Source organism: Rhipicephalus sanguineus, chromosome 9, assembly GCF_013339695.2.
Source record: "Rhipicephalus sanguineus isolate Rsan-2018 chromosome 9, BIME_Rsan_1.4, whole genome shotgun sequence".
Classification (NCBI taxonomy): domain Eukaryota; kingdom Metazoa; phylum Arthropoda; class Arachnida; order Ixodida; family Ixodidae; genus Rhipicephalus; species Rhipicephalus sanguineus.
The window spans coordinates 14,367,539-14,388,045 of NC_051184.2; the positions used below are offsets into that span (position 1 = coordinate 14,367,539).

At 48.1% G+C, this 20,507-nt stretch overlaps 1 protein-coding gene across 1 annotated transcript; it reads left to right on the forward strand.

Moving 5' to 3' along the window:
- The first annotated feature begins 1,919 nt into the window (after positions 1–1,919).
- Positions 1,920–6,181, forward strand: LOC119404079 (uncharacterized). Its single transcript, XM_037670687.2, has 4 exons — positions 1,920–2,098; positions 4,077–4,187; positions 5,482–5,660; positions 6,070–6,181. Exons 1-4 carry the CDS (start codon positions 2,008–2,010, stop codon positions 6,148–6,150), a joined length of 462 nt encoding a protein of 153 aa, XP_037526615.1. The 5' UTR covers positions 1,920–2,007; the 3' UTR covers positions 6,151–6,181.
- The last annotated feature ends 14,326 nt before the right edge of the window (positions 6,182–20,507 follow it).

Genomic DNA, 20,507 nt, shown 5'->3' on the forward strand with positions numbered 1-20,507 from the left:
TCAGATAGCGTAATTGTTGTCGTTGAGCCCGACTATATTACTCTAAGCGGCACCCATTACATGCGCGAGAAATCCAAAGACATAAGCTCCACTTGCTCGACTTTCCCAAGCACATCCAACAGACTCGAACAGGAACTCCACTTCCTGGGCTCGGAGGGAACGTTCTCATCAGCGAAAATGCTAGGCTCATGCACATCACGGATAAGCCACAGGGCAATGAAGGTGCTTCAACGTTTTCTTTTTCAATTTTTTTCATGACAATAATATTTGTGATGAGTATTGAGCGAAGTACATCGAAAGTGTGCACCGCGCTTGTATCTATGATCTGTTAAAGCGAGGACCTTTGAACTCAATAAATGTAGGACTGTATATATGTATTTATATTATTTTCTGTCTCCTAATTTTTTTTTCATTTCTAACAACAAAGTGCAAAAGGGTAGCCATCGCCAAGCAATGGCGACAACTAATTTACTTATTTTTTATTTCAATAAAAAACAGAATACACTAATTACATTTGAAGCTAATTGTATTATGGCAAACTGCGATCCACAGGCTGTAGCCCAAAATTCAAAGCGCATATATTCACTTTGAAGGGATTTTCAAGGTAACACGAGCAATAAGGTTTTCGTTCGCAAGCTTTGCGACTAACTACATGGGTGTTCTATAGCTACTTTCGCGTTGATTGCCTGAAACGGTGTTTTCTTAAAAAAGAAACTTAACTTTAACAACAGTGCATTTCTAACGCAGGAATTTGATAGCGCACATGTCGAAATCCGCGCCGCACTCAGATTGCCTTTTATGTGGACATGCTTTGCAATTTCGGCGACTTAAATTAATCACTCGTAATATGTATCCCAAAGTAATTATGTTTCCTAGAGTAATCCTAGAGTAACTGTCCTATGTATCTTTAGGTAATTATGTATCCTAAAGTAAGTTAAAAGCTAACGAATTAATTTATGGCATACAGTCAATTTTTTTTTGTACAGGTAATGTCCGCCGCGTGGAGTGGTCAAGCTCAATAACTGCATTAAGGTATTTGCGACGAACTGTTTCCAAAAATTCTGCGCTGTTTAGAGACATTGCATAATTATACCAAGAACGCTGAAGACTCGCATATTGAGGTAGACGATTGCCGACCATATCTCAGCAAGAATGAAAATAAAATCACTGGCTAGAATTAACAGAGATGAGTTAGAGGAAAGCTGGCGTTCGCAGCTTCTCAGTCTAGTTTTATTGATTACAGCATATAATTACCGGCTTAAAGAATCTCGAATTCAGATTGAAAAAATTCATAGATACTTTTTGGCTCACGACAAGTGCTTTTCGTTATGGGTTCTTATTTCTCCGCTTTCCGATTGTTTATGCATTGTAGACGATGTGAAACCGCGCTCTTACTTTGATGACAGAGATATCCTATAATCCCATTTTCGCTAATTATGTTTGTCATAGTACCTCCAGTCACATTTTCGGGCTTTCATCTATTCATTAAAGCGTATCAACGTTAAAACACACACGAGAAAGACACCACAGTGTACATTCTTTTTTAATAGGTGAGTAAAGCTTCCGGGGTATTTTTTTAATGTACCCTGATGAAGGATACTTTAAAAAATACCACGCGCCGGGTATATCTCAACATTTAGCAGAGCGACAACTGTTCTAGCTTTCGGTGTGTATTTCTGACTGCACTTTGTATCACGCAGTTCGGTTCAAAAGGTAACCTTGAACTGTTGTAACAGAGGCCCTGCGGCAGGGAAAACCAAATACTGGCCGCCACTATTGAAGTCGTACACAATAGTTTGAAAGAGCGCTTCCATGTACCTTAGCTTACGCACCGATGGTATAGTTGAATGGAAACAGCGGCTGTGTCCACACCGACAGCCAGCGGAGATGACGACAATACCGCGGACTCGCTGGCCATCGTAACCGAGTTCGTAGCGGGAGGCCCCGCCACACAGGCTCGTCTCAGTCGATGACGGGTCTGCAGCGTCGTGAACACGGACGATTAGGATGCATCGCGTAGTGGAGTCGTTATGGGCACTCCTGCTGTTCGTCGCTGCTTGCGCGGCGCAGAACCTGGTTTCTATGGAGGCATGTTCTCGTAAGTACGTTGGTTATTCCTTGCACATGTGTTCGGCAGTTATCGGGACACTAAAGAGAAAAAGAACGTTTTTTCTCGTATTAGTATTTACTCTGTCACGATACCATTTTGAAACGTCACGCTTGTTGCGATAAGACGCTCGGTGAGCGAGAAAACGTATAAAAGAAAAAAGGAAAGAGTGCAGGCGGCGTCGCCACCTTGAAGTTCCCGCACCAGTCGCCGTGACGTCACAGACTTTGACGTCGTCTACTAGGGCCCACATAGTCTCTAATTGTTAAAAATTAAGTACATCGTCTTCATTTCTTGCCTCCATTGTCTCCAGAGACTTAACGCACCCGGAATAGTGTGGCAGGGCCCCTTGAATATACCAAGATATGGCTTCCCACTAGTAACGATCATCTTCCTTCATTTACATCGGTTGAGCGATTGTGTCCTACCAGCATGGCTAAGTTTTGTATGCACGCGATAACGAAACCAAAGTTGGCGTTAAAGGTAAAGCTGCCTTTTAACCTTTGTTCGCATTCATTGAATTTAAGGAACGAAAGCTGCTGAAGTGTCTTTTATTATTGTTAAACACTTCACATAAGGCCTTCTCGACGAATGCAGCATTTGAGAAAAAAAGTCACAGTTTCGCCGCAACGGCGAAGCAATGAATGCGATAGCAACAAATTGGAATGTAACGCGAAGAACGGAAAGCAGTTCGAAATTTCCAGCGCGTCGCTGAAGCCCAAAGGACACACGAAAAGAACACGCACAGGACGAGCGCGAACTATCATGCGTCACAGCTCTACACCTTAAGCGCACTAATCAAACGTAAAGCAGGACGCACGAAACGAACGAACAGGTACACACAGGACGAGCACGAACTAACTGTCACAGTTGTTACTTATTTCTGTTTCAACAGCGCGCTCCTTTCGCAAACGCGGCCGCTGCAGTGAGCGAAGCGACCTTCGTACGCTCTGTGACTTCAGCGCGGACATCGCGGGGAAAGCACAGGACATACAACCCCCCGCCCGCCCCCTTTTTTTCCTCGAGATAAAGCGCACGATGGCGACCACGCCCTGTAGGGCGAAGAGCTACGGCGTTACCCGGCAGCTACTACCGCGCGAGCAGACAGCGGAAGCGCAAGGTTCTCCCTGCGCAAATGTCGCGCTCCTCGCGCCATCTCGCTGGTAATGAAGAAACGCTTATAAGCGCCTGCCCTCTGTGAATACTGCGGTATAAAGGGTGTGTATATAACGCTCGCCGTTAGCTGCCTCAAGGATCTGCCTTTGGTGGCCTAGTGGTTAGCGCCTCGCGCTGCGGACTGAGAGGTCGCTGTTTCGATTCCGCACTTCGGAAGCTTCTTCCGGAATTATTTTTCTTTGAGACTTTTCTATATATATACATACTTATACATATACGAAGCATGACGGCGGCGACGGCAAAAACCAGCCGAGACTGTCCATATAATTGCTATCGCAATAAAAATAAGTATGGCGCGAAAATGACACGGACTGAGCGAAGACACGGACTGATGAACGGGGGCGCCAGCCACGTCCCTTCGTGTATTCACTTCGCCCCTGTACTTTTTGCAGACGTACCTATTTTTCTCAAGTAATGAACCAACTAGCTCAGCAGCAAGCCCTGTTGAAGCATTCCGTTGTTGCCGAACGCTGCCCTTTTCCTTCAATGGCCGTCATTGCGCTCTTATCATTGTAAAATGCTAGTATCGATCGCCGACTGTTCCCAAAGTGATGACACCTCAGAAGCCGCACTTTTCTCGTGCTACATCACCTCATGCTTGAAAAAAAGTACCTCACGATGTGAAGCAGCACTTTTCGTGCTATTTCGTGACAAGAACACGACACGAAACAAGCAAGGAACGACTTACACGACAACCGCTGTCAACTCGTTTTCTTCCTTTCGTGTCTGTGCGCTTGCGGGCTTCCGCTGAACTAATATGTCACACTTCACTCCTTGGTGCCTTCCTGCTTAGGAGGGAATGGCGTTCCTGGATTCCAGAACTTCACCATCTCTCCTTGCGACAGTGAGCCGTGTGTGATCACGAGAGGAGAAACCTACAACGTCACCTTCTTCGCACAAGCCAGTGAGTGTTGAGCACTGCAGATTTTGCGAATGAAGAATAAAGATGTCTGTAAACCATTTTATCAACACAATGCAATGAAGAACAGACTGCATAGGGCTAGTTGCAGCGAATCAGCGATTAAAAGCCGCCTGCATGTGTTTTTTTTTAATAGCGCTGTCCCATAGATGGCGCTGTACCATAGAGATTAAAAATAATAATAATAAAAAAATTAAAAAATTAAAAATGAAATAAAGATGTATATAAAAAATAAAAATAATTAAAAATTAAAAAACAATAAAAATTTAAAAAAAAATAAGAAAGAAGAAGAAAAGGAAAAATAATCAAAGCGGCGTATCGCTTTGATTACTGCTGGGCGAAACCACTGAACATTTCACGGTGTAACCATGATTGCTTCAGAAGCTTCGCCCAAGCTCTTCATCATTCACCCGTGGATATGCTGTAATTTTTTAAAATTATGGCTACTTTCGTAGTTGCATCTTTCTTTTATTTTTTCCTTTTTGTGTTGTCAATATGCCTATTAAGAAGTGGAAATGTATACGATATGCTAATACAAGTAACTTATTCCTTTCTTTAGTGTACTTGGTATTACGAAACAGTGAAAACATGTCATATTTCACGCAGTCAAATTTTGTCACAGTCCAAACTGCCTTGCAAAAAAGCTTATTTGGCCTAGTCAACCTATCGATAACTGCTTTTAGCCAATGAACCTGTCCAGTATCTTCTCTTTCCTGGCAAATAAAATGACGTGACTTGAATTCACCACCCAAATTCTAGCGACAGCAGTAGTCAAAGGAGAAAGGGTTAATTTACCCTCAGGACCAGAAGGCGTTATAGAATGGATCAGGACTTGTGCACTGAAAACTTGTCTAAAAATAATTTCATTGTGAGCACTGGGCACCCAAAAACTCTGAATAAAGGTAATTAAGTCCAAGTTGTACATAGCTAGATGCCAAGAGCCTTCAAGTTCAAAAACATTAACAGCGCAACAGCGCATTAACAAGTAATTTGTATATATATATAATATATATATATATAATATATATATAATATATATATATATATATATATATAATATATATATATATATAATCTAAGTGTAGGTGGTTCAATGGCAGCAGTACTAAAATTTTCTCTAGAATACTCTGTACAAAGCTGTACTGTGAACTCTTGACAAAACTCATGCAGGTGGGCTCAATCATGCAATCAACTTCAAGTAATTTTTTAAATAAAAGAACACAAGGAAAAGGAACACTGAAACACGCCCTATACGTTGAACTCACGTTGACACTCGCAGCCGCCGACGCAAATGTCGTCATGCTAAGTACCAGCGTCCATCAGCAATCCAACGCCAGCTTGGTCCAGATTGGTCAGACAGTCAGCTGCCACTTCCGGGACTTCCCCTGCAACGTGACAAAGGGAGAGCTCTTCCGCGGAAGTTACAACTTCCGTCTCGGCTTCGGCACTTTCGCTCCTGTAAGTGTAAGCTTCAAAGCTCAATCCTCGCCGGTTCACAAAGAATGTGGTACATAGAATGATAGGTCATTCTGCATAAGTGAAACTTCGAAAACGAAAGAAAAGCGATATTTGGTTGTGCCGGGTGTCCTCATTATTCTTATGTCACAATCACATACCCTTAGGTAACCCAATAAACAGAACATCGACCTAAATTATGTTTTAGATATTTCCGAGAAATCCATTTCGATTGGCGTTCTCTTTATTGTGTTTCTATTCATAATTTCAGACTATAGGGGATGTTGTACAATTACCGATTTCACATTAAAAAAGCTTTCATTTTTATTCGAACATATTTGAGCGAAAGTCGTCGAATGTAAGTTCGGTAACCAAAGGGAGACCTTATATAAATACTTTTTTTCATTGCCAGGAGGAGGCTACCTACTGGGTTCAAGTCGGCACCTACCAGGCTTTGTTCGCGTGCGGCCGGGCCAAGCTTATCGTCGAGTGAATGAAAATGTCGCGTGTTATGATGCCTTTGCCATCTGGTCAAAATCTTATTTAATAATTCTGTAAAGTACTACCATTATTCGAAACTACCATTACCAGTACTACCAGTACTACCATTATTAAACTACCAGTACTACCAGTACTACCATTATTAAACTACCAGTACTACCATTATTCGAAAGCCGCTAATTTTGCTAGGTTGATCTTACTGATCAATATCACGCCACTGGTCACTGCTGCCTGTTACCTATCTATGTACGTGAATAATCAAAGTCCCATCGATTTGTTGGTTAAATAAAAGCCTTATTTTCCGGTCACACAGAAAAACGATGACTTAAGCCTTATTTTCCGGAGACAGAAAAAACGATGATTTATACAACGTATATCCGTCTTCGTTTATTTACTTAATGTGAACAGAATATATACATTATCCCAAAGCCATAAAGATGAACATTTACAGAACACTATTCGAATCCAATAGGAAGGTGGTGGCTGACATATAGGCGATCCTCCGCAGCTGGTTTGTGGAATTAAAATCAGATGGCGCCACCAGCATTGGCCTTTGAGTTCCTGGAACGTGGCGTCGGGCAGCGCTGCTCAATATGTCTTCATCCGCACCGCGTTGCCTGTCCGGCATTTCCATAGCGTCTGCGCGCACGCGAGTAAAAGCGAGTAGACGGCGGTCAACATGGCGGCATCCGTCCATGCGAGTTCCTTCCACCTCGAATTCATCCCATCGTCGTCGTGCGCTGCATGGTCCGTGAGTTCCAAACCTACGCTTGTATTTGCTTCATATTTGCGTCTTGGAGCTTCGAGAGCAATGTATTCGCCGGTATTTTGCGGCGTTTCCAAGATTCATTCTCATATTCTCGGAGACAAGGCTTAGTAGGCATGGCAAAAGAAACAGCTGATCTCAATAATAAAGACAAAACATACCTAATGCTGTTTACGCACTTTATTGCGCAGAAGTTTAGGCCCCCATACAGCCACTTAACACCGTCATCGTCCACATGCCATATCAAGTACTGGCGCTCTTTGGCCATCAGTGGCCCTTGCGCCATAAAGCACCATTTATCATCATACCTGATGATGTCTCCATTGTGAGATAGCCGATTTCAGAATTTATTTATTGCTGTCAGGCCCATGGGCAAGTAGCAAGCGCGAGTTAGGATCGAAGTGGGCGGTCGCATCCGCATGGTTGCTGCCACGTTGATTTGTAACCACAGTTACTGGCGGTTATTAATAATATCTGGGGTTTAACGTCCCAAAACCACGATATGATTATGAGGGACGCCGTAGTGGAGGGCTCCGGAAATTTCGACCTCCTGGGGTTCTTTAACATGCGCCTAAATCTAAGTACACGGGCTATTGGCGGTTATTAAACAACAATTAAAGGCATACGACATAAATGCGAAGTACAATAAACATATCGCGTTTCGCTGTGGCGTAGTACGTGCTAAACAAACGCAAACGTCTTAACGTTATCACCATTGAGGCGATTACATGTAAAACTATGTTTCGCTGCGCAATCACGTGACTTGCTTACACCCTGCTGCAACCAGCTTGTGTGGTACGGCCACGGCCGCTTCACTGGCCCAAGGCCAGTCACGATCACGTGACCAAACATGGCCGCACCCGTGGGTCACTGCGGAAAATCGTCAATAACTTCTCACTTTTTTCCAAAGTTATATATTTCATTGCCGCGCATTGGCTTGTTTTCAACTCCTGTAGGGAACATGGTGCCCGAGTTCTATCTGCTAACATTTTTTTATAAGAAAAAGGACGGAACTGTGCGATACGGCGTAACGTTATTTGCTGACAGTCGCATCTAGCAAACTATGAACACTGCGAACAATCAGAATTCGCTGCATCATCGGACAGATCGGAGGCAGACAGATACAGCGGCTCCCGCAGAAAAAGAAAACAAAAAGGTTTGCCTTTCCGAAATCGCTCGACTTACGTTCTGCATGGGCCCTACGAGTTTTTCCAGGTGGATACAGGCACTTGAACCGCCATTCTTCCTACAAAGGTAAAACGGCGAAGTTGATCTCGAATAAAACTGTGCTCTTCGTTAAAATGGACGATTGATGGACGATTGATGCAGCACTTCCGAACTGACATTTTCCTGTCAACAGTCATTTGAGCGTTTACGTATCCCACGTAAGTGAATTATTTTTACCTGGAAGATGGAGATGTTCGGCAGCGAACACTAAAAAAAACTAAAAACTTCGAAATTAATTTTATCACTCTCAGGTACCAAAATTTTTACGGCCGGCTTAAATAGCTCCGGTGTTAAAACAGAACAACGTATGCTACAAAACGCCAGCGTGTGGCCGAGCGCACTGCAAGGTTGTAGAGTGGCGCCGATCGTGACGAGTTTCGTGTTATCAGATTTGACTGTTCCTGCGTGCGCGCATCGCCTCCACTCGCTTTCACTATCGCCCTTGTTTTATATCAGCTTGAAAAATGATAACTTCGAGGATGAAAGCAAGCGAGTGGGGGCGATGTGCACTGGCAGGAAAACACCAAACTCTCTCCCATCACGCGTAAATATGCCACGATCGGCGCCACTGCAGAGCCTTGCAGCGGGCTCGGCCACGCGCTTGCGTGTTGTAGCTCATAGGGCGCGATAGTGCCTGTTGTAAGTACAAATGCAGGTGCACAGATAGAGAATATACGTCAAAGAAACATTTCATGTAATTAAGGAAAGCAAACAGTGCAACTAGGTAAATGCAAAACAAACTCGTGTGAGAGACGAAGTACCTCATTTACCGCCGGCCTGTGCTGCCTCACCAAAGTGGTCTACTTTAGTCGTGTTTGCTAATTTCACAGGCAAGCGGCTCCACTCGCGACTGGTTCTTGGCATCAATGTAGCGACGATATGCCTGTTCTGACATGAGACATGCCAATCTCGTGGCAATAATTTCAATCAGAAATGGACCATGTCTGATCCAGATAGTGACCTTCTAGCCCTCCCCCCCCCCCTTGCACAAAGCCCCCCCATGCATGAATACTGCCACGTGCGCTTCTTCTTTTGTTATTCTTATCTAACTAGTTCGTTGCACGCGCAGCAGCTGGTTTGCGCAAGCCGCGCCCTAATATCTGGATAGCTTCCAAATTCTGGAACTAATGCGTCCACCAGCGATAAGCCTCGGATGTTAGGTGCTGCATGTATAAATGCCGACGCGTCTTACCGCAGATCACATTATCGACGGTCGACGCTCTGTTCGCCGCTATCAGTGTACAGCGTGCATTGCTTGCTGTAGTTTGAGTTTCCGTTTCGCTTACCTGTCACATGCTCGGCCAAATAAAGAGTTTCATCTTGGACACGCCAACTACTGCCTTCGTCAACGTCACGACTCGTGACAATACTTGAACAGTATTCTTGAATCCACAGGGAGACGTCAAGACGAGCTCGTGGCCTCCGCGATCAGTTCCCACAGAACGCCGTTGAGCAACGGTGTGCTCCCGGAGCTGATCGCTAAGGGCACGATATACTTGTTTAATTTAGTTTTTGTTTAATTTAGTTTACTTGTTTAATTTAGTTTATGTAGCGTCGAGTCGCCAGCGTCTCGATGCTACATAAACAACGTTCGAAAATATTGAACGCCTCGGCTTTCACACCCTTTATTTTTAGTTTTTGTTTCTTGATCCCCTTTTTGTTCACTTCATAGTTTCTTACTTGTATTGGGCCTTCGTAGCGTGATTTACGGCCCACTACAAGTCTTCATATATCTCCTTTTAGTTCTATTCTTCTATTTCTGTACTCCATTTCATGCGATACTGGGTCGTGCTTCCTTATGGTTTGCAAAAGGTAGCGCGACTTTCCTTTTCTCGACAATAACCACATGCCCTTGTAGTGGGTTCCAACATCTTATTCTGATGACTGACTAACCGAACGCCCTGGAAGTGAGCGGGGCTGACCTTCGCCGCAGCAGACGTGCTCTAGGCGATACGACGTCCCTCGTATTCGTCACCTGCTCACGTCTTTGCCCACTGAAGTCGCTAGCCGTACGGCTTCTTCCCGCAATGCGACCCGACCCGGTCATGGACTTAGTCCTCCTGGCCGCCATCATGCTGGGAGCGATCATGCTGTTCGTGATCCTTTGGCTGCTGGTGCGCAAGTACAGCATCGCTCCGCTCGCGGAGCCGCCCAGGGGCGAGTACGCGCTGAGTGACGGCGCCTCGTCGCAGAGGCGATCCAGCAAGACGTCACTGCAGCGTGCCAGCGTCATTCCGTCCGCTGCCACGGGGCGCGCCGTCGCACCGGCGCCCGACTCAGAAGCTCGTCCCGGAGCAAAAACTCAATGTACGACGTCTCTTCCATCAACTGACGACAATCGTCAGGAAGTAGACCACGGTAAGGCGGTGGCTGCGGTCGCCCCTAAGCAAGGCAACCTCGCGACGGGGACGGCGAAGTCCCGGAACTCGGGGCCTGAACGCCGAGACGACGACACCGACGCCCAGAACAAGCCAAAGGCTTCGTCCCGATGGGTCGTCGCCAAGGTAGGGGATAACGAGGCTACAAAGCAGCCTTTGAAAGCGAACAGCCTGGCAGAGGACATAGGCGTTGCACCCACTGGCGCAGGTAAACCATCCTTAACTGTTATTTAACAAAGTACACGCTAGCTTGTCATTCGTGCATTATAGCCGTTAGAAAGAAACAAGGAACTCACACAGACAGGACAAGCGGCGAGGAGGCGCTGCGATCGCCGAAGTAAGCGGACGTCCTTCATCGGCTCCGGTTTCAACAAATGATTTCGCAGCGATTTCAACCGTGCTTCACCGGAAATCGTTCACTAACGGATCTGTGAAGTCGAGAGGAATCGACAGATACCTGATTTTTAGGTGGGTCATCATTTTTCGCGGAGTTATTGAACTCTCTGTGCTACGACCCAGCCGCAGCCACACTGGGTCTAGGCGTGAACGCCTACCGCTAGGCCCAGCCGGCGCAACAGCTGCGTGCCGCCGATGGACGCGGTGCCACGTATGCGGACTCTTTCCAACGAAGCGGCACAAGCCGACGAACGTGACTCAAGAATGAATGTGCAAGTGATGGGGGAAGATATTTCCGCCGAAGAAATTACCGAAGACGCCGGATGGAAGACCGCTGGAACGCGGCGTTCGAGAACCCGGCACCGCGGGCCGGACTCGCCGCACGACATCGACGCAAGAACGGACATGCTCGGTTCAGGCCAGCAAGGTACGAAACCTAAGAATGTGAAAGGAAAGATTATCAAGGCTGGACGCATGCCCAGACTACCGAAAGAGGATATCAAGATTGTGGTGCGACCACTAGGCGGCCTCGACATCGTCAAGGTCGGCGCCCCGGCAGTCACCGCCGCCATCTTCGCGGCTGCCAGTATGACAGGTGAAGAAAGCGTGGAAGACACGACCTGTCCGAACTCGCACCAGAACATCGTCGTCGTCAGCACTCCGAAACGAGCGAACGCGGACCGCTACGCCAGAATGCGGCAGATTTACATCCAAGGGAAACTGCACGAAGTGAACATGTACGAAACTGCACCCGATAATACAACAAAGGGAGTGATTCGAGGCATTCCTATTGAGGACGGACCCCGAGCGCTGGACGAGAACATCGTAAACCTGAGAAACCCACTGGCACTGGCCGCCAAACGCATAGGCAATACGTCCACGGTAGTCATCGCGTTCGATGGACTCAAGGTGCCCAAGCTCGTCAGGTACGGTGCAACACTCATGTCTTGCACTTTATATCGCAAGCAAATCGACATCTGTTACCAATGCGGCCGCCTCGGCCACCGTATGGACGTTTGCCCAAATCCTGCCAACCGTATCTGCCGTGGCTGCGGTCTCCGCAACCCCAACCAAGAACACCAATGCTCGCCCAAGTGTGACCTGTGCGTCGGCGCCCACATGACCGCCGACAAGGCCTGCAAAGCAAGGTACAAGACTCCGTACGTGATTCGCAGACGACGATGGGAGCATCGATCTGCAAATAACCAACTGACGCAGCAAGACCTCCCGCCCACCGAGATGACCAAACCCAGATCCAAGTCGCGATCCCGTAGCCGGTCCCGGTCTCGTAGCAGGACAAGGCGCAGCCGCGCTTCGACAAGATCCAGATCCACGACGCCGGCTCCCGTAGACAAGGTGAGCTGGGCTGACAAGGTACGGGGCACTGCGCGGGAGGGGGGTCGGTAAGCACCTACAGTTCCAGAGCAAAATCAAGCGACCGATACCGGTATTGTAGAGGAGCTCAGAAAAGAGAACGCGGTAATGCGCGATTTACTCCAAAAACTAATGCAAGAGGTGCGAGAACTCAGACGCGAGCGCCCCGCGCCGGAACAGAGCAAACCTAACGAAAAACACCCGGTGCCGGCGAGCATTCCAGACACGGGCGCACCGGCTCCGAAAAAACGGGCGATGCAACCAGAAGCCTACGCGGGAGGTTCCGAGAGCCAGGTGCAAGCGGAAATTATAGACATCAAGAAAATGCTACGCACCATGCAAAGCACAATTGAGACACTACACGCAACAGTCCTCGGGCTCGCAAACAGGACCACTAACCTCGAGGGAAACATGCAGATGACAATGAATCACCCCTTATTAGGGGCGAAGCTCCTTAAGGCGGCACCCGTTCGTCCCTCGTAGTCGTAGTCGTAGTCCGCAACCAGTCTTACGCTTTGACCTCCAAGGTGGTGCCGGTGGGAGATTTTTCCTGTGCGTTGTTGAACAATAAAAAATTCGCAGCAGTAGCTAAAAGCCGACTTCTTCTGTCTCTCATTCCCATTAGCAGCCATTCTTTACCTCCAAGGTAGTGCCTGGTGAGATTTCTCCTGTGCGTGATTAATCAATAACAATTTTGTTCAAAACGCTGTTGATTGATGAAATAAACCAACGAAAGACGCCAGATGTTTTGTAAAAGCAAAACGGAAGAACGCCAGTGTTTCTAAAGCAAGAGGAAAAGACGCCAGCTGCTTAACGAAAGACGCCAGATGTTTTCTAAAGCAATGGTTTTCTAAACAATGAAAATTCACAGCGTACATGTAAAATTAAAGTGAGCTGCAAGTCGTCATAACTCATCGAACCTTTAGTATAAACGCGCCCTATCTCACGTCGGTGATGATGTACTGGGCAGAATTCACGGAAGATTCACGGTTTACCGATGAACCTCCGCAGCTTCGCCCACTCATCATCATTCACTCCGTGGATATGCTGTGATTTTTTTACGCAACACGGACACGTAACGGCGAGCAGCGACGCGGGACCGAGCACCCATCAAGGGCAGCCGGGTAACTTAAACCCGCATCATTGCCAACGCTAATCAAGGGATAGTAATATGGCAGTGGAATTGCCGCGGCTTCGCCGGCAAAAAGGCAGTTCTACAGCAACACATCAGGCATTCAACACGAAAACCAGACGTAATATTACTCCAAGAAACGCTTACAAACGCGGTTACTTTAACAGGCTACAAAGCGCACAGCAGCAAATTCGAGGGAAGGGGTCTATGCATGCTCGTAAGGAAGCGTCTCACATTCGTTGACCACGAACTAAGCGGCGTCCAGATGGAACACGCTCTCATCGAACTAGTGCCGACTAAGCGGAGGAAAGAAAGCATATTCCTACTGAACGTCTATAGCAGCCCGTCGAAACAGCGCCAACGATTTCGGGCCTTGCTTCAGAAGACGCTCAAGATTGCCGGGTCCCGGACGCTTATTGCAGGAGGTGATTTCATTGCGGCAGACACGGCGTGGGGTTACGGATACAGCATGGCCAAGGGTAGACAACTCGGGCAAGACGCACAGGAACTAGACTTTACGTGAATTACGGATCCGGCGCACCCGACGAGAATAGGCAACTCCACCACCAGGGACACGACTCCGGACCTGACGTTCGTCAGAAATTCCGAGGGGGCAGCCATCACATGGAAAAACACGTCAGCCGACCTGGGGAGTGACCACATGATAATAGAAATCCACGTCCCGACGCCGGACAAAGCGCGGGGCAGTAAACGCAAATTTGATTGGACCGACTGGGAAGATCTTAGAAAGAAACAAGGGCAACAAGTGCTTACAGAAGATAAGATCACGGACATCGAAGCATGGACCCGCTCACTGGTCGCGGACACAAAAGCGTCATACAAGACAATCGAAACTGAGGTCGAAACAGACGGGATGGAGAGCCGCCTGGCGCATCTCATCGAGGCGAAGAACTCAATCCTGGCCAGAAGGAAGGGCCAGAGACTCAATCGGAGACTCAGAAAGAAAATAGCGGAGATCAACCGCGACATCGAGGAACACTGCCGCACGCTCACCCGCCAGCAATGGGACGAGTTATGTAATGCAGTGGACGGGCAGCTACACAACGGGAAAGCGTGGAACCTGCTCAAGTACCTGCTGGACGAAACGAAGACTAAGTCTCACCAGAGGGACTGTCTTGCACGTCTCTTACATAAGGAGCTCGACAAGCATGGTAAAAATGCGGTGGCAGCCCGGTAACGGGCGAAGTACGTGCCGCACACTTCGACCGTGCAGCACCACCCGTACGAGGGCGACGCGAACGAGGAATTGGATAAGGACTTCAGCGTAGAAGAGATCAGGACACCACTGCACAATCTCAACAGCAGATCGGCGCCGGGCCCCGACCGGGTGTCAAATCGCGCCCTGAAGAATCTCGACGACCGATCTGTGGAACAGTTGACGGAATACATCAACGACTGCTGGCAGCGCGGTAGCCTCCCGCAACAGTGGAAAACTGCGAGAATGATCCTTATCCCAAAACCGGGTAAAGCGCCGAGCCTCGACAACCTTCGCCCCCTATCACTAACGTCGTGTGTCGGCAAGACCATGGAGCACGCTCTGCTTAACCGCTGGCAAGCCCATCTAGAGCAGAAAGAGGCATATCCACCGTCGATCATATGATTCTGCCCACAGCTATCCACACAAGACGCAATGATACAGCTGAAACACCACGTGCTCGATGGCAAGACGAGGGGGACCAGAGCAATTCTTGGCCTCGACCTCGAGAGCGCGTTCGATAATATCGCGCACTCGGCGATATTACACCAGGTATCACGGCTAAACCTCGGTTTACGCGCGTACAACTACGTGAGAGATTTCTTGACGGACAGACGAGCCGTTCTAGTGGCAGAAGACCTCGAGCTAGCAGAGCAGACGTTGGGAAGCACCGGCACCCCGCAGGGATCGGTCATCTCGCCCACGCTCTTTAACCTGGTCATGATCGGGCTCGCGAAAAAACTGCAAGAACTGGAAGACGTCCGGCACACAATATACGCTGACGATATTACCATCTGGGTGCACCAAGGCAGCGACGGCCACATCGAAACGGCGCTACAACTAGCAATCGACACTATAGAGGACCATCTCGTGGGAACAGAGCTACGATGCTCCCCGAAAAAGTCTGAACTCCTACTCTACCGCCCCACGCAAAGGGGTAGACCACTCGGGGGCGGTGGGAGGGCGGCGACAATTAGGCGCGAATACGAAGAGATCAGGCTGCACACGAGCACCGGAGCAACCATCCTGATAGTAAAGAGCATAAGGGTCCTTGGCATGATAATTGAGGCCAACGGCGTCAACGGCGAAACGATTGCTAAACTAAAGCATAAGACGACTAACGCCATGAGACTCCTCAAGAGGGTTACTAGCAGAAGAAGCGGAATGAGAGAAGAAGGTCTCATACGACTTATACACTCTTTCGTCATGTGCCACATTGCGTACGTCGCGGCATTCCACAACTGGTACAAGGCAGAAGAAGCCAAGATGGACGTCCTCATCCGCAGGGTGTACAAGATAGCTCTGGGGCTACCCGAGTCTACCAGCACACACCTGTTGCTTCAACTTGGGCTTCACAACACGCTTAGCGAAATCGTCGAGGCGCAGCGCACTTCACAACTAGAAAGACTATCGAGCACGAGAGCGGGGCGCCAGATCATGGAAACTCTCGGCATCCGTTACCATACACAACATGGCCAGAAAGCCGCCGTTCCAGACACGATCAGGCAAACGCTAAGGGTTGACCCGATTCCACGGAACGTTCACCCGGAGCACAACCGAGGCAGAAGAGTGGCCAGGGCCAGAGTTCTCCTCCACACTTACGGAGACGAAATGGGGGCGCGGTTCGTTGACGCCGCTGAATACGCAGAACGCTCACGATTCGCGGTCGCGGTCGTCGATTGGAAAGGCCAAATGAGAATATCGGCAAGTATACCGTGCGAGCACGCACAAGAAGCGGAGGAAGTGGCGGTGGCGCTCGCACTCACGGTTCCGACGTGCACGACGGTCATCTGCGACTCGAGACAAACGATCAGAAACTTTGCCAAAGGATGGATCTCGCGACGAGCGGCCCGCATCCTGCGCAATAGCCAAGTCCATCGAGCGGTAGAATGTCAAACCAGACTCACGTGGTTTCCGACTCACATGGGAGAGGTATCAGAGACTCAACGCAACCTAAACGAGACGGCACACGCCAAGGCGCGCGAGCTCACAAACCGCACCGGCGACCGTCGTCTATGGGGCAACACCAAAGACCGCTTGACCAGCTATAATGAAATTACCAAGGCCTTCTGCCTGGCCCGCCGAACCTTTCCTCCGCCCAGCGACAAGCTGAACAGGACGCAGGTGGCGGCCCTCAGACAACTGCAGACGTACCCCAACCCCGCACAGTGTAACAGGCTCTACCCGAGTACATACCCGACAAATATATGCAAGGTCTGCCACACTGAGGTCGCCACATTAAATCACATGCTCTGGGACTGTGACAAAAATCCGGAAGGTGCTAACTCCGGAACCCTTCCTCCGCGGTGGGCCGCTGCCTTGCGCAGCCCCAGCCTCGGCGACCAACTTTGGGCTGTCCAGCAGGCCCGCGAGGCGGCGGTGAGGCAAGGCCTCGACGTCCCCACGTGGGAGACCTAAAGCCCAGTCGGCGAAAGCTCTGCCGGACCATCAATAAAGTTGTTACCAACCAAGGACAAGCGGCAATTCCGGTCTCTCTGTCAGCACTTGTCCCTACTGCCTGCGTCTCTTGTTTCTTTCGCGCTGCCGTGATGCAGCAAGTGTGGAGGAACATACACGAGAAGTGCTGCTCGACTAACTGTCGAATTTAGAGCAATCTCAAAAAATTGGAATAAGTTTGCGCACGCAGACTGACGACTGTTCGTATTTATTCGCTTTATGTTGCAAAAGATCTGTGGGGTGTTCGGCGTTTCTACTCTGTGCTTCCGAGTCTGCTTTCTGTGGTCGTTCCTATATCAAAGCCGTTATAATGAATTAACCATGATGGTTGAGTTTGCTTATATTCATTAACTCGTCGAAATGGTCGGTGTTCATTATACTAGCAATATCTATAGTTTGTTATCGATAACTTGTTTCTTATGTTAGGACCGTTATTATAAGAGCGGCGCATATCCAGTGGCATATGCCTAGTTGGACGTTGAGCACCCCGTAAATCAGGGTGCGTAGCTTACCTTTGTAGCGTGTATGGCCCATACTTGGTCCTTATCCCTGCACATGGGAAACGACGTTTCACATAAATATTATGGATATGAAAAACCAGTAATTCACCCGCAGGAAATTGAGTAGTAACATGAGCATTTATGAAGAAGTTTAATGCGAAAGAGTAAGTTTTGTGTATTCGCCTATGCACTGCCAGAAACGATTGTTGGCAAAGTTGGTTTTAAACATACCGTAGGGGAGCAGCGCGAAAGACAATGGCATAAAAGTCACTCATACAACCACATGTACACATACGTATACGCTATAGCACGTAGATAGAGGTAATATACAGAGGAGGGCCCATAGTCAGAGACTGAATTATCGCTAACAAACGGCACAGGTAGAGACAAGCGCATGCATGTCTCTATTGTATGTGTTTGTCTCTTGTTTCCGCCAGTTCACCGCTTCAGTCGTCCTATGCACTGACAGAGCAACTCAAAATCGCACAGCATTGCGTTGCTGTTGAAGAACAATTGTGTAAGACGGAGAATTGTTCTGACGGTGATTCTTTTCTGAAGACGTATGATAAGCTCGATGTAGGTTCGGCAGATAAAGCGCTAGATTCCAGTGAATTCAAAGTACATGCGAATCAAAAGTTTTATTTCGCTCGCGACCAAGCTGGTCGCGCAACTGCTGCGAGTAGCACATGCGCAAAGTGACTGACCGAGAGTATAGTAAAAAAAAAAAACAAAAAACAAAAAAAGGCTGCGTTTTTTCGGAAAGCGACCGCGATGGCGGTGCGATTAGACGAGAGCGCGATACCAACTGCGAGGCATTTCGGTGTGCCGACGTGTAGGAAGCGCTACAGCCGGTGTTAGACCGTGTGAAGATCGCTCGCCTTGAGTCGCTGCTTCGTTGCCAATCGCAATCGGTCGCGCAAACGCTACCATTCGCCAATGAGAATGAACACTTAAAGGGACACTAAAGTGAAACATTAATGTACTTCAGACCGCCGATTTATTCTTTCATGACTATATTGTCATTAATTGCGTCATCATAGGTTAGTTATCAAAGGAGGAAATGAACGTCAAAGTTTCATGCTTGAATTTCGCGCCTGAACTTCAGCAAGTGAACGTCAGTGTAACGTCAATAATTTCAAAGTCTCTTTGCGTATATAGTGTGGCCACGTTGCTTCAGTTATATTAAATGCGAAGCATTTCTTAGCGAACCTTTGGCACTTTGAGCGTTTCTATCTACGTATCTATCTATATATCTATCTATCTATCTAGCCGCCTACGTCTGGGTGCTCTCATGATCGCCTCCTTAACTTGGTGTAGACCAAAATTGGCATGGGAGAGTAAGAAGATTTGACGAACATGACTGTCTGGTCATGACATGAATAACGCAAAAATCCCGTCGCATACGTCGTCAAACCCTTTCCTCCAGACACGTATGGCACATACCCGTTTACCACGGGCCGCGGTGTACGGGTATGCGCCACAGGTGATTGACAGTATATATCTTCCCAGGAACGGCGAGAACAGACATTGGTAACTTAAATGGGAGAGCGTTAAGAAAAACCGACATTGGCAGCGTTGACTCGACTAATGGAAAGAATGAAAAATAGGATCCCAGCAGGAATCGAACCCAACCATTCTGCGTGGCAATCAGGTATTCTACCACAGAGCTACGCCAGGTGTATAAACTGCTTTGGAAAAACAGCCTATGCAGGCGTAATGCCGGTGCAACGTCAATTGTGGTTATGGTGCTGGCTATATAATTTTGCAAGAAAGCAATAAACACTACATGATACTCCTACAATACAGGCTTCATATCAGATTAACGCCTGTGGTTCCGGTGTTGGCTCCGCTTTTACGCAGTCTAATAAACATCACATTTGCATTCCTATGATTCAGCAAGCTATATTGACGCATTGCTCGACCCGGATGAATACATTAAGGAGCATTACGTATGATATCCACATCACCGCACCGTAAAGTGCACTTCGTTCGCCAGAATGACGCAGTATGCTCTTCATTTCTTACGAGGCTGGGCGATCGCCTCATGCTGACCGAGGATGATGCCAGATCGATTGACAGCCGCTTTGTAGACTAGGCTACGTAGGACACATACGCCCAGGTAGTCTACGAATACGAAAAGCGCCATCCACTGAGGTTGGTCTACGTAGCATTATCCAGGCCTACCAGCCTCGACGGCCTATACCTCACCAACGCGAACGCTGGCTTCAGGTTCCGACATGTCGCCGGCTCTATCGACTCACAGTTTGTCGACGAAATGACCGAGGCATCCACGAATTCCAACAGCTCTACTATACGACATACTTCACTGCACATGGACCCCTCATCACGGCGATCACGACCGGATCCCGTAACAAGTCATGACCAGCTGCTGGTGCTCACTGACCACGGTGATGATGACCTTGTTCAAGAACTGTCAAGAACCTCTTCCACACATGCACACGGGTTCGTGAAACGTGCGTACGTTCTCCACCATAAAGACAAGCACTACGTAACAGCTTGCTGCTTCTGGTGTTGGTAATGCCCACGTTGCTGTTGGCAGCGTTACCCAACTGTAAACAACTGGTTAATAACACGTATGCGGCTCTGCAACATATATGTGTGCGTATAAAATTTATACAAATATTTAGCGTCACTTTATTACGTTTCGCTCAGTAAAAAAATTACGCCACAGTCACCTTCCCGCCGCATGCTTCGCATAACATCGACTCTCACGGTACATGGGATCTGCCGAATTTTTTTTCTGAAACTTGCTATGTCAACACTGTGTCCCTTGGATCACATTGTAAGTCATTTTTAGTGACAGACGATTACGTAAAGCCCTTGCAGTCGCCGTCGAAATATACGACGTCATGACGAGCAAGTGCGGGAACTTCAAGGCGGCG